The sequence below is a fragment of the Abramis brama genome (assembly GCF_963993115.1).
Source record: "Abramis brama genome assembly, chromosome: 6".
Taxonomy (NCBI): Eukaryota; Metazoa; Chordata; class Actinopteri; order Cypriniformes; family Leuciscidae; genus Abramis; species Abramis brama.
Window position 1 is genome coordinate 41,574,656 of NC_139968.1, and position 14,977 is coordinate 41,589,632.

Here is a 14,977-nt window from a genome sequence, read left to right on the forward strand (position 1 = left end):
AAATGGTTTAGTCCGATCTAAAGTATTTATTAACTATTCAGTCAGTTACAAACATCAGATGGACCCAATAAAATTGTAAGTCCCACCCCAGCTCGTGAACAGAACCAATCAGAGTTGAGGAGGCAGTGCCTGAAGTTAACGATGAACTTGCTGGAAGAGCAGGACATTGACTGACTGAAAATTTCGGGGAAAAGAAAACATAAATCAGGGTACCAGAAACGCTATGAAAAGAATGAGAGGGAGGCCAGGAGAGCTGATGTATCCCAGTCGATCAAGACTTTCTTAAAGTCAGGTTGTATTGTTATTTCGCTGGGAATAAGAAAACTACCGTCTACAGCCTGCCGGCGAGGCTATTGTCACTCTTCATTATTGATGCGCACCAAAGTCGACCGAATGATTTGTCTTTTTACACTATTGTAAAATGTATGACTTTATTTTTTAAATTTGACTGCATTCTTGTCAATTTATAAATGTTTACTTTTTGATTTATGAATTATAACAGACTGTTTCCATGATGGGGAAAAAAAACATTATTTTGCTGTTTTACTATTTGCATTATTTTTACATTTTTAAAATTGGTTTTATTATTATTTAACAATTTATTTTTATTAGTTGTAATTTTTATATAAATTTAACTTTTAAAATAAAGGTTTTACAACAACATCACCTTCTTCTGTTATATGTGGGCCTCCATGCTCATCTATTGTACAGTATATGATATTGGTGGAGGGTGGTGGGGTCCCACATCAATATTTTTTCAGGGGGCCCCGAATCCTCTAGCTACGGCCCTGTACAAGTCCCAATATTTCACTGAAAAGACACTCGCAACCTGGAGAATCACATCGAGGTCACCACTTTGTAAGGACCATCCATTGGCCCAACGACGGAATCCAACGGTCTGGCGAAGGTTTAAAGCATGTATGTCTTTTCAGCGCTCCAGTGAAGTTCACTTAATTTATTGGAACTTAGTTTTAGTATTACTTTAGCTCTACGCTTAATCTGACTCCAATTTCAAATGATAATCAAATTTAGATCGTATTTCTGATTAGAAAATAATCATAAACATTGATTATGAATTAATTTAGATCTTTGATTATTCTGAGTAATCCCATACTTTCAGTTATTAATTCATTATGGACCCAATGCCGCACAGAGATCACGTCGGCCAATTCGTGTTTCTCACGGACACAAACTTGTTAATTCTGATTTTAGTCAGAGGATGTAGGGTTTGCTAATATACCCCTAAAGTCAGTCGCCTACTGCTTACGGACTAGAGAGTGTAGTTTAATTTAGCCATTTCCATACAACTTGCTAAACCAGTGATAGACAGAAATCAAAAAGTCTCCAGATGACATGCCTACTGCTCCATTCATACATGTGCCTTTAGTTTGACCTACCTTAACTAAGATTGCGGTAGCACCAGCCTCCTTAATATATTAAAATAATGATTTCAGAATACTTCAGAATAAATCAAGATGTAACATTTATTTGTCAGGTAAAAATATATCATGCCAATTACAGAAGTAAATTATTAAAAGCCAATTCAGAAAATACATGACATCATTTACTCAAAGATGACTCTAAAAGTAAGTAATGTTTTCCTGACAAAGACACACAGTAATGTGTCAGGGTTTTCCAACAGGAAAATACTGACATGCATTACTGTGTGGAGGATTCTCTTGGTAAAAGATTCCTAAAGGTTTCTCTGTTCCCTCACCTTAAATACCAGATCAGAACAGAAGGGGGTTAAACAAATGTTGTTTGGAGTTGGTTGGGCCAATCCATGTACCCCAGGGGGGTAGCACCTGGTTTCTTGAGTTGTAAAGAGATATCAGCCAGAGAGGAGATACAGGATTATACAGAAGTTCTCAATCTTTTTCATTAAACCAATGACTGCAATGAAATTAAGACCATTTTACCAATCACCCTGCGACCATTAAAATGACACCAAACATGGAAAGGAAAAACAACATATTCACAAGATATACCATATGTGATATATAGCTTAATGACCTTTCAGTGCCTTGAGGGAGAGGGGGATGGGAGAGGAGGAGGGAGAGGGGGATGCAGAGATAAGGAATAAGGACAGTTTGCGCAGGACAATGTCCTGTGCTCTGTCTTTGCTATCTTCTGTCCATTGTGCATTTTGTTTTAACAGGAAAATCAGTTCTTACAACATAAAGTTTGTATTCCTCTGAATAAATCATGGAGAGACTCTTGAACCTCAGAGTGAGAAACTTTATTGATAAAAGGCAAGAAAATATATATGACAAATATACAGCAGTAGTAAAGTGAGATTTTGTGTGTCTCTCTATTATTATTTTTGTATCTGAGAGAAATATAAACAAAAGCTAATAAGATTTAAAATTTAATAAGATTTTAAACCGTCAAGTTAAGATATTAAGTCAAGTTATTTTCTGAGAGAAGTTATAAACAATAAAGTGACTGAAAATCTGACACTGAAAGAGAGCACAAACTCAAATAATCATCAGTATTTATTATGAAAAAAACACTAGAAGAACAAAAACGCACTTGAAGAACCTTTAAAGTTCAGCGTTCTGCTTTAGATTTCAATACTTCCTGAAAAAGATGAACATAAAAAGCCACAAATTAATAAATCTCTCAGATAATTATACATGCAAAATCAGTTTATGAGAAATGACATCATCAATCATGTACCTGATGTGTGAATATGTGCTTGATCTCGTTCAGCTCTTCTGGATCTGATCTCAATAAACCACAATAATGACAGTAGCCACGCCCACCAGAGCAGAGAGGACCAATCGGATCACAGCTTCAGTAGGACCACAACAGTGGACAGAGTCTGAGGAATAAACACATCAAACTGAGATCAGATCAGTCAATAAACACTAATATCAGCGCTGATGTCACAGGCCGGGGTGGCCTTTTCCCTCCCCTTCACAACGTACCACCTCGAGGAGTTTCCCAGAGACACCAACAAACCAGACAAGATAAGTATTATCAAAAACTTGTATTTTATTTAGTTAAAATAAGTCCAAACTCAAGCTAAAATCCACAGACGGATCCTCTTCTCTCTTCTACCAGCTTGCGTGGGAAGTTCGTGCAACGATCCCCCTTCGAACAGAAAGAAGCGAACAATGGAGCAGACACTGGTAGGGATTCAAACGACAGTTCCTCTTCGGCCGGCAGTAAGTAATGGAACAGACACAGGTAAAGATTCGCACAGCAACTCCTCTTCGGCCAAAGGTAAGTAGTGGAGCAGACTCAGGTAAGGACTCGCACAGCGGTTCCCCTTCATCCAGACATAGGTAGTGGGACAGGCACCGGCAAGGATTCACACAGCGACTCCTCTTCGGCCGGAGGTAAGTAGTAGAGCAGACACTGCTAAGGATTCGCACAGCGGTTCCTCTTCGACCGGAGGTAAGTAATGGAACAGACACAGGTAAGGATTCACACAGCAACTCCTCTTCGGCCGGAGGTAAGTAGTAGAGCAGACACTGCTAAGGATTCGCACAGCGGTTCCTCTTCGACCGGAAGTAAGTAGTGGAGCAGACACAGGTAAGGATTCACACAGCAACTCCTCTTCAGCCAGACATGAGTAGTGGAGCAGAAACTGGCAGGAAATAGATAACAAGGGAGGGGGTTACTCTTCTCACAGGACAGCATCAATCGTTTGAGTGTCACCTCTGTTTGGGATAGAGGGGAGGATAGGGCAGGGGATCGTCCGTCGCAGTGTACTAATCCGACGTAAATGGCAGACGGGGGCTCTCTCGCCCCCTCCACGGGCCACACCCGTTTAACTGAGGGCCACTCCCCTTCCACAAGCCGGCGGCAGTTGGAATACCGCAATGGGCAGTGACTTCCCCACGGAGCAATGTTAGCCGTCTCCACTAGCAGATGACAATCTCCCTACATTCACAGAACAACCGTGGTGAGTACAGGATTTGACAATCAGCAACTGTGTCTTCTTACCACAGAACAATGAGGGCAGCACTCGATGGCAGACGGCAATTTCTCTATGTTCACAGAACCACAGTGGTGAATACGGATTTCAACAGTCAACAGCTGGGCCTCTTTTCCACAGGACAGCAATGAAAACATTCAATGGCAGAAGACAGCTTCTCTATGTTCGCAGGACAACCGTAATGAATACAAGATTTGACAATCAACAACTGTGTCTTCTTACCACAGAGCAGTGATGACAACATTCGATGGCAGAGGGCAATTTCTCTGTGTTCACAGAACCACAGCGGTGAGTACAGGATTCAACAGTCAACAGCTGGCTTTCTTTCCACAGGACAGTAGTAACAGCATCCAATGGCAGAGGACAGTTTCTCTATGTTCACAGAACAACAGTGGTGAGTACAGGATTCAACAGTCAACAACTGGATCTTCTTACCATAGAACAATGATGGCCGCATACAATGGCGAAAGACAGTTTCTCTAGGTTCACAGAACAGCAGTGGTGAGTACAGGATACAACAGTCAACAACTGGGTCTTCTTACCACAGGACAGCGATGCATAGATCTCTCATAAATCCTCTTCAACTCAGACAGGATAGAGCTGCATTCCTGCACAGCATATGCTCAACACACAGCAGTGAATTCATTTCAGTTTGACTTTCGAACCCCACGAGTAGTCAACTGGGGAACGGGCAGACATAAAGTTACAGTTTCCACACCAGTGCACAATTCAGTCACTTCAAATGATCACACGTGTTCAATTCACATTAGGCACTGCAACTCACATCAACTCACAGTGAATAAGGTCTCTTCTCGTGGTCCCAGTCGACTCTCTCCGCTCAACTGACAAACTGTGCATCTAAGCTGTGTAGGTAGTTGACTATGGAAACACAACTGACATCAGAAAGCTCCAGAACAGTACTCACTGAACGCCGGGGTGGCTTCACCAAATCATAGTGGGTAGCGGGCACTACAGGCATTAACTTCTTAATAGAACCGGCAGATAACACTTATCTGTTCGATGAGATGACACAGTTCAACCACACCGCTGTTTCTCCAGCTCTTCCTTCTTTACATACAGTTTTTCCCTCCCTTTAACGATCTGCCCGACGTGATCAACAGATCAACAACACAAGATTTCCTCCAGTCTGCATCCACCCAAAAGAATTCGGTCCAAAAGTTTGTTCGCCCAAGATTTCTTCGCCCACGATTGCCTCTCCCGATCACTTCACCCCAACTGCACATCGACCAGATCCTTTTATAATCCACCTCACCAAGCCATATCCCTCATGGCTCAATCTCTGCTCCTCACCCAGCTGCCGCTCATTCCCTCATTAGTATTAGTAAACTCCGTCAGACTGTTTACACGGAAAGACCCGGAACCGTTCTGGTGTTACATTAAACTCGTTCCCTCCCGGAAACACGAATAGAGAGGGATAGTTCCACTTAATCATCACCCTGTGACATCGACATCAACTAATATTTCTGAATACACAGAAATATGATCAAATCTAATCAACAATCTTATATTTGGTTCCAAGTGAGTTTTTTATATGGTCTGTCATCTCAAATTATAAACGATTCAACAATTCAACATGTAAATAGTAGATAAGAATATTTGAAGGAGAAGAAAAATGATCTTCACTCACCATAGACAGAAACTCTGAATGATTTTGATGAGAATCTTCCTCCTGTAAACATCAGTAGTTTATAATATCCAGCATGTTCAGTTGTGGTGTTTGTGATGGTCAGAGATCCAGTTTGATTGTCCAGCTTCAGTCTGTCTCTGAATCTCCCATCAAGAACATCATCATATACAGTGATTCTGTCGGACCGTTTAATGATTTCAGCTATTAAAGTGTTTTTAAGCTCATCTCCAAACCTCCACTGAATCGGATAATCATCTATTTCAGTAAGATCAGAGTTTAGAGAGACTGAATCTCCCTCCTTCACTGACACTGACTTCACTTCATCTGTCAAACACACAGAGAACAAACAGAAACAGGGTTTGCAAAGATTAATACTGTTAAATAACGTTACAATGGTTTACTAAATTTGAATAATTTAAAATTTACAGTAAAAATAAAAATATAAAATAACAAAAACAAAATTGAGCTTTGAGTTGATTTCATGTTTCTTTCTTGTGATTAGTTTGTGTGTGTGTGTGTGTGTGTGTGTGTGTGTGTGTATGGTTCCGTGACGTGACAAGCCGTTTGCTACCATATAAGAAACTACTTTAGTTTAATTGTTTGTTTTATTTACCTCAAGTTTTTTGTAACATTCTCAATAACAACAAATGGTCATTGGACCGACTGGATCAACTTCTACTCCTCATCTTTACAACTGCACGTGTCAAACTATATCCAGCTCAGCACACAGTAGCAAATAGAGAACAATCTGACTGGAAAAAGCTACTACAAATACTGTTAAATCACTTTATAGTGGTTTACTAATCGAATAGTTTAAAATTGACATCAAAAATAAACAATATAAAATAAAATAAACAAAATCGTGTATGAATTCATTTAAATGTTTTTATTTAAAAACAGGTGTAAACATTTTTGAACTCACCAATGACAGCGAGAATAAAAAACTTGTTCTCAAGGTTGATCTGTATATCATAACTTCCAGTATGTTCAGTTGTGGTGTTTGTGATGGTCAGAGATCCAGTTTGATTGTCCAGCTTCAGTCGGTCTCTGAATCTCCCATCAAGAACATCATCATATACAGTGATTCTGTCGGTCCGTTTATTGATTTCAGCTATTACAGTGTTTTCATCTCCAAACCACCACTGAATCACATCATCATCCTTCATTTCAGTAAGATCAGAGTTTAGAGAGACTGAATCTCCCTCCCTCACTGACTCCTGGGGCCTGTACCATGAAGCCGGATTAGGTGGCTAGCCAGCTATGTTTCAGTTTAGTTTCCGCCAACCCTGGGTTTTAGGTACTATGAAAGTAGCTTGGCTTTAATCGGTGTTCGTTGCCATGGTATCTTACGCTGCACGGCTAACCTGCTCCGGGGCAGGTTATGTTCTGGATTCAAGATCTCAGACTGAAGTTTGACCAATCAGCTGAGAGCAAAGAAACATATAGGTGACGTAACTTATTCCCAGTGTCTGTTACAATGACTTCACCTTTTCTTCCAAATCCGGTGGACATCTCAGCGCAAATTGTTAGACGAGCACTTCGTAGAGAAAGAGTTTTTAGCCAGACAAAATCCCCTTGCCTTAACTGATAGTTACTTGTATGAAAGATACAGATTTTCCGCGGAAGGAATGTCTTATCTTTGCGAACTTCTTGAGCCGCACATAAAGAATTTAACACGTCGAATTCATGCACTTACTGTACCGCAAATGGTATTGCGTTGCGTTTTTTTTTGCAAGTGGTACATACTTGCACGGTGGGTGACGCACAGAAGCTGGGGGAAAACATATGTTTGTCGAACCATTCGCAAGGTGGTCCTCGCTCTGCAGGAGCACATGAACAGTTTCATTAATAGTGTTCCCCGGTCATTTATCGACCATGTCCATAAAAGAGGGCTTTTAAAAAATTGCCAGTAAGATATATAGGGTGACATCACATGAACACTTTTAAAAATAAAAAAAAGCAAATTTCACAAATGTACTATACAAAATAATACATGTTAAGAATTATTTTGAATCTTTTTTATTATTCTTCTGTTAATCTTATGTTAGTATTCCCAAGTCATTGCAACATGTATGCAGTCTATTGCTCCAGTCTCCACTGCTCTAGGGGAACATGAGGCAGATTATGTTAATAGGAAGTCCTATCACAGCCATAATGTTCAGGTAGAGATGATGTGAATATGTGAGATGATTATTTTCTGTGAGATGAATCTTTAAATTAATAGTAACTTTAACAGATATAACAATGATCTACTCAACATTTCATCTGCAGACGACTTGTGGTCATGAACATATGATCAAGTTTGGATGCCAAATGGCCTGGCTCCAGTGCTTGTCTTACAAATTTTCCATGAGTCTGTGTTGTGTCAGTGCTTTGAGGAAAGCAAGTTAAATTTGGTACAGTACAAAACACTGTTAATTTGAACTGAGCCTTAGAAAAACCTACACAATAACCCCCTATCATGACCCTCAGACAGGGCCACAGCACTGCTTCAATGTGGCCCTCAGTAAAACCAGAGTGAAGATAGAGATGACCTTTGGCATCCTAAAGGCACATTTCAACTGTGTTCGGCGCTTCAGAGTCACCAGAGCGGGCATCACAGATAGTGGCTGCATGGGCCATTCTGCACAATATAGCCACCAGTAGAAAGGAGCGAGAAACACCACAAAACCAGCTTCTCCCCGATGAAACTGACCCGATCACACTTGACCACCCAGCTGGTGCAGATGTAGATGCAATCACCATACAATATTACACTTAATAAAAGCACATTGAAACTGCAGATATGTCTCAAACTGTTTTATTGGTTTTGTGGGATGGGAGGGAGAAAGAGAGCAAGAGAAAGTTGCATTAATAAATATTCATACTAAAGTGTTACTTGGTTAAATAAGTTATACTAATATATATATATATATATATATATATATATATATATATATATATATATATATATATATATATATATACACTGAGATCAGTTTTATCCAGCTGTTTGATTTTGTTTGGAGCCTCCTCAGCTCACAGTCAGCTCCTTTAGTGTGCAGTCTAGTTTGAGTCTCCTTTAGTGTGCAGTCTAGTTCAAGTCTCCTTTAGTGTGCAGTCTAGTTCAAGTCTCCTTTAGTACAGGGCCCTGACTGAGTCTGTTTCCACCTGAAACATAATTCCACCACAAACATGATCATTACAAGTTTTCTGGAGGCTCATCAAATCACAAAAAGTTCCTTGACTTCCTACAAACACAGGACTGACTGTAATTTATGTCAAGGGTTTTAAATCCTTCCACATTTCTTCTGAAGCCCATTGAGGCAGAGGCCTCAGTTTCTGGGGAATGTTGTGAAAAATCCTACAATAAAAGAGATGTGTAAGGGCCAGTCCCTTTTTATGCCACACATTCAAATGTTTGCCATAATAAAAAGCCCAGTGCATTCACATCAGCAACTGTCTGAGAACACACAGAGTGTCTTCATTTCTTCCACCCTAATAAATAAAAATAGGCCAATGTAAAGCATAACTGTTGTAAAGCAGGTTATGTTTGGTGTTCTGTCTGCTGCATACTGACCTCTGTGTGGGAGATTGTGTGTATGTGTGCTGGCTTCAACAGAGACATTGTATTTCCCTCTACTGCAGAACATAGTCAGCTATATTTAAAACTTAAAAGTAGTAATGTATTGCACACGTACCCAGTGTTACTTGCTTAGAGGAGCCAGCACCAGGGTCAGATTGTACAGCACCTGTAATCCATATTCATCCATCCCTTATTGCCTACTCAGAGCCAACTCCTCCGCCACAGTGTATTCTGGTTTTCTGAATTTAATTCTTTATTTCTGTTTGCTGCAAACAAGTGTTTGTGATAAAATGTTCACAAATGTAATAAAAGGTTGTGGTAAATACTCACCACTTTGAATTATATTTTTATATTTTGTCTTTATCTGCTGCCAAGAATATTTGGAGTTGGAGTTGGGGTTGCATCTAAAAATCTAAAAATCAATGAATATGAATCTTTCTTAGTACATACATGCACATTTTTTATATATTATAAAAATAGGCTATAGGCTATATTACACATAGGCTACACATACATATACATAATTTTACATAAATATAGAACGTATTTGTTTAACTTACGCATTAACAATCAGCAATCTTTCTCCAACAATCTTCTCTTGCTTTGGCAGCAGAGACCGTATTGTTTCGAGGTTGAAATACATATTTAAATTCATCGTAATTCTGAATAATTATCTCTTGCTTCTCCGCGGAAAAATATAACGCTCTCGCTCTACCCGCGATTGGCTGTTCAGTGTCGACGTCACTCTTTTATGTGCACGCGCGCGTGGAGTAATCATAGCTTGAGGATCAAAGCCTGAGTTGACAGAGAAAGTTGATGAGCTGCATCATGGTCCCAATAAAGCCTGATTGCATCGGTTTGGTTTTGTCAATTCAAAACTAATCCTGTAACCCCGAGTTTGTTCAGCTACCTTCATGGTACAGGCCCCTGGACTGAATCACCACACACACACACACACACACACACACACACAGGGTTCATCTCAGATTTAGACGGTCACTTGATGATTTATGAAAGTAAATAGTTTGAAATTTAAATTTGAAATGAATTTCATCAATAAACACCAAAAGCAAAATGGAGTTTGAATTATTAATTGTATCTTTGTGCTGATTAAAATATAAAACAGGTGAAACAAATATTTAACTCACCAAAGACATCGAGCCTGAATCTCTTGATCTCACTGTTGATCTGTATTTCATAAAATCCTTCATGTTCAGTTGTGGTGTTTGTGATGGTCAGAGATCCAGTTTGATTGTCCAGCTTCAGTCTGTCTCTGAATCTCCCATCAAGAACATCATCATATACAGTGATTCTGTCGGCCGTTACATTGATTTCAGATAATAAAGTGTTTTCATCTCCAAACCTCCACTGAATCACATCATCATCCTTCATTTCAGTAAGATCAGAGTTTAGAGAGAATGAATCTCCCTCAATCACAAACTTCACTTCATAATCACCAAACACTCCTGAAGAACAGAGTTTTTCACAGATTAAAGCTTTAAAATCACTTGATATTGGTTTGATGAAGCTTCACTAAAATACTTTTAATCATGTAAATGTGAAATGATTAATATTCTGCAGCAGCTCAAAGACAAAAGATGAGGAATGAAAATGAGAAATAGTTAAACAGTTTTATATAATCAAGTGACTTTAATCTCAAATAAGAGTGTTATCTCTCAGGAAAATCACACATTATTTGTTTCTATACGAGATTAACAGTGAATGTTAATCCTTTCTGACTAATTTAACCAGTAATTTATCACATCAGAACAGAAACAACTGAAACCAGAAAAACACATTTAAAACTCACCATCCAGACGCCACAAACACAAACAGAGCAAAACTAATTTGAGAAACATTTTCTTCATCGGTTCACTGAAAAGCCCACGATAGTAACTCTTAATGTCTGAAACACTCAGATTGATCTGAAAGACTGAACTGAGATATTTATCTGGTTGTGTGTGAATCCTCCCCCAACCTCTCACACAGTTTACACTCGCACGTCCATCCTCTTTTACATCACGAAAATCAACAAGCTTTTGCTGATCTTACAATTTCAAATCAATTCTGGCCCTGAATGAAAACTCAAAACCAGGAAAGGGCAAATTTCAGGCGATCAGCAAACAGCTTCTCTGAAGCTAGGCAAAGCACACAAGCAGTGAACAAAGTTAAAGTCCAAACCAGTGTAAATCAAGCAGAAATAAACAGGCTTGATAGTATATCTCCATCCATACTAGCGTTTTCAAGTGTTTTCTAAAGGTCTGAAAATGCTTAAATCATCTTTGCATGTCTAAATCATAATACGAGCTCACTGAGACTATCTGGTACCAAGGTCACTCTCAAAATCATTATTCCATGTTTGGTTCAATACGCAGATCATGTTTTTTTCAACATACATACATTTACTTTAATGTAACATTGTCTATCACAGCATTTCTTGAACAACTTCACAATCTGTATGGTGTTCTGTATTTTCCTGATGACAGGCAGACGAGCTGGAAAACATGAGAATAAAGATAAATGAGGTTGAATGAAGATATTCAAGCAGACAAGGAAGAAACATCGAGAGCAACCGAGTTTATCAAAAGTAGAGCATTTAAAACAATGATATTATTTTCCTGACACCAGGTCATCAGTCCTGCCACCCCTCTTCTGTATGATGTTTCCTCTCCACCAGTGATCAGTGTGATGACTGTAGTGTCATCCGCAAACGTTATAATCCTAGTACTGGTCTGAGAGACCACACAATCTTAGGTGAAGATGGTAAACAGCAGCGGGCTCAGGACCGAGCCTTGGGGGATCCCTGTGCTCACAGTTCGGATGCCTGATGTCCGGTCTCCTACTCTGACTGACTGAAGTCTGTGCGTCAGCAAGATCAGCACCCAGTTACAGAGGAAAGGTGTCAGTCCGAGGGCGAGGAGCTTTTCAGAGCCTCTGTGGTTTGACTGTGTTGACAAGCTGTAATCAACAAATAACATTCTCACATGTGTCCTTATCCTCCAAATGTGGTTTGCACACCAGACAAAACAAATATCTTTTGACAAGATCTGACGTTTAGGGCTGGATTTTATTATTCTTATTTTTTATCTGCAGAAACTGCGTGATGCCATGATATCAATACGGACCAAAATCTTGGAGGAATGTTTCCAGCACATTGTTGAGAAAAAGTTAAGAAAAAGAAGAGCAAAAAAAGAAAGAAGAAGAAAAGCAAGAGAAGCAAATAAAAGGGGGGGGGGATATAATGTGTTACTTTGTTGTTTGAGTATACTGTAGAAAAGACAATTTTATTAAGATGAAAAGGTGTTTTGAATTTTTTTTTTGTAAAATAAAAGTCAGAAATTAAATGGGATCCTTTATTGTATATTTACTGCACTTACCCTGTAAATACACAGAACAAGGGGGTAACAAGCGCCACTTTAATTTACAGCCCGCAGGAGTTACACTTACCCTGTAACTACACAGAACAAGGGGGTAACAAGCGCCACTTTAATTTACAGCCCGCAGGAGTTACACTTACCCTGTAACTACACAGAACAAGGGGGTAACAAGCGCCACTTTAATTTACAGCCCGCAGGAGTTACACTTACCCTGTAACTACACAGAACAAGGGGGAAACAAGCGCCACTTTAATTTACAGCCCGCAGGAGTTACACCTACCCTGTAAATACACAGAACAAGGGGGTAACAAGCGCCACTTTAATTTACAGCCCGCAGGAGTTACACTTACCCTGTAACTACACAGAACAAGGGGGTAACAAGCACCACTTTAATTTACAGCCCGCAGGAGTTACACTTACCCTGTAACTACACAGAACAAAGGGGTAACAAGCGCCACTTTAATTTACAGCCCGCAGGAGTTACACTTACCCTGTAAATACACAGAACAAAGGGGTAACAAGCGCCACTTTAATTTACAGCCCGCAGGAGTTACACTTACCCTGTAAATACACAGAACAAAGGGGTAACAAGCGCCACTTTAATTTACAGCCCGCAGGAGTTACACTTACCCTGTAACTACACAGAACAAGGGGGTAACAAGCACCACTTTAATTTACAGCCCGCAGGAGTTACACTTACCCTGTAACTACACAGAACAAGGGGGTAACAAGCGCCACTTTAATTTACAGCCCGCAGGAGTTACACTTACCCTGTAACTACACAGAACAAAGGGGTAACAAGCGCCACTTTAATTTACAGCCCGCAGGAGTTACACCTACCCTGTAACTACACAGAACAAGGGGGAAACAAGCGCCACTTTAATTTACAGCCCGCAGGAGTTACACTTACCCTGTAAATACACAGAACAAGGGAGTAACAAGCACCACTTTAATTTACAGCCCGCAGGAGTTACACTTACCCTGTAACTACACAGAACAAGGGGGTAACAAGCGCCACTTTAATTTACAGCCCGCAGGGGTTACACTTACCCTGTAACTACACAGAACAAGGGGGTAACAAGCGCCACTTTAATTTACAGCCCGCAGGAGTTACACCTACCCTGTAACTACACAGAACAAGGGGGAAACAAGCACCACTTTAATTTCCAGTCCACAGGAGTTACACTTACCCTGTAAATACACAGAACAAGGGAGTAACAAGCACCACTTTAATTTACAGCCCGCAGGAGTTACACTTACCCTGTAACTACACAGAACAAGGGGGTAACAAGCGCCACTTTAATTTACAGCCCGCAGGGGTTACACTTACCCTGTAACTACACAGAACAAGGGGGTAACAAGCGCCACTTTAATTTACAGCCCGCAGGAGTTACACCTACCCTGTAACTACACAGAACAAGGGGGAAACAAGCACCACTTTAATTTACAGCCCGCAGGAGTTACACTTACCCTGTAAATACACAGAACAAGGGGGTAACAAGCGCCACTTTAATTTACAGCCCGCAGGAGTTACACCTACCCTGTAACTACACAGAACAAGGGGGAAACAAGCACCACTTTAATTTACAGCCCGCAGGGGTTACACTTACCCTGTAACTACACAGAACAAGGGGGTAACAAGCGCCACTTTAATTTACAGCCCGCAGGAGTTACACCTACCCTGTAACTACACAGAACAAGGGGGAAACAAGCACCACTTTAATTTACAGTCCACAGGAGTTACACTTACCCTGTAACTATAGAGAACAAGGGGGTAACAAGCGCCACTTTAATTAACAGCCCACAGGAGTTGCACTTACCCTTTAAATACACAGTTAAAACGGGTAACAAACACTACTTGTCACGACACACACACGAGAAAGACAGATCCAAGTGCAGTAGTCTTTATTGGGTAATCCACAATCGTATCCAGTCCAGGCAAGGGTCAAAACCATGAAATCAATCCAAGAAACAAAACAAGAACAAGGAACAACCAGACCTCAGGAAGTGCGTTTGACATAATACAAGGACTCCGTGACACATACTAAACCAGACAGGGTTATATACACACAGAACTAACAATGAAACAGGGAACAGCTGGGAACAATGATGACGAGAAACAGCTGAGTGCAATAAACAGTGATTGGTACAGACAAGGATTGTGGGGAATGCAGTTCATGAATGTGGATGACACCGTGGGGAAGAGGACCTCTAGTGGACACCAGGAATACACAAACCAGACACTGTGACACTACTTACTATGTAACAATATGAAACAATACTATTTGCACAGTAATTACAGAGAAAGGTACTCTTATTAAGGAAACATAAAAAAAAAAAAAAAACTTTTTAATCACACACTATATTTGCCCTGACATTTAAGTGTCATTGCATTACAATGTGATAAGTTAAGTAAGTACTACATGGTACGTTCTAAATTA

General features: G+C 40.1%; 2 protein-coding genes across 8 annotated transcripts; both read right to left on the minus strand.

Moving 5' to 3' along the window:
* Positions 1–1,467: 1,467 nt before the first annotated feature.
* Positions 1,468–6,809, minus strand: LOC311084233 (uncharacterized protein). Of its 7 annotated transcripts, none has more exons than XM_084116157.1 (5): positions 6,517–6,809; positions 5,595–5,918; positions 4,169–4,318; positions 2,680–2,824; positions 1,468–2,580 (listed from the first exon to the last, which is right to left on the minus strand). In XM_084116157.1, exons 1-3 carry the CDS (start codon positions 6,758–6,760, stop codon positions 4,248–4,250), a joined length of 639 nt encoding a protein of 212 aa, XP_083972283.1. In that variant the 5' UTR covers positions 6,761–6,809; the 3' UTR covers positions 1,468–2,580; positions 2,680–2,824; positions 4,169–4,247. The 7 variants fall into 7 exon arrangements, with proteins under 7 accessions (XP_083972283.1, XP_083972282.1, XP_083972281.1 ...); XM_084116156.1 differs by having other exon boundaries at positions 3,955–4,318; XM_084116155.1 differs by having other exon boundaries at positions 2,680–3,595; positions 3,955–4,318.
* A 1,876-nt stretch (positions 6,810–8,685) lies between these two features.
* Positions 8,686–11,096, minus strand: LOC311084250 (uncharacterized protein). The gene is made up of 3 exons (XM_084116168.1): positions 10,970–11,096; positions 10,308–10,625; positions 8,686–8,744 (listed from the first exon to the last, which is right to left on the minus strand). Exons 1-3 carry the CDS (start codon positions 11,025–11,027, stop codon positions 8,701–8,703), a joined length of 420 nt encoding a protein of 139 aa, XP_083972294.1. The 5' UTR covers positions 11,028–11,096; the 3' UTR covers positions 8,686–8,700.
* Positions 11,097–14,977: the final 3,881 nt, after the last annotated feature.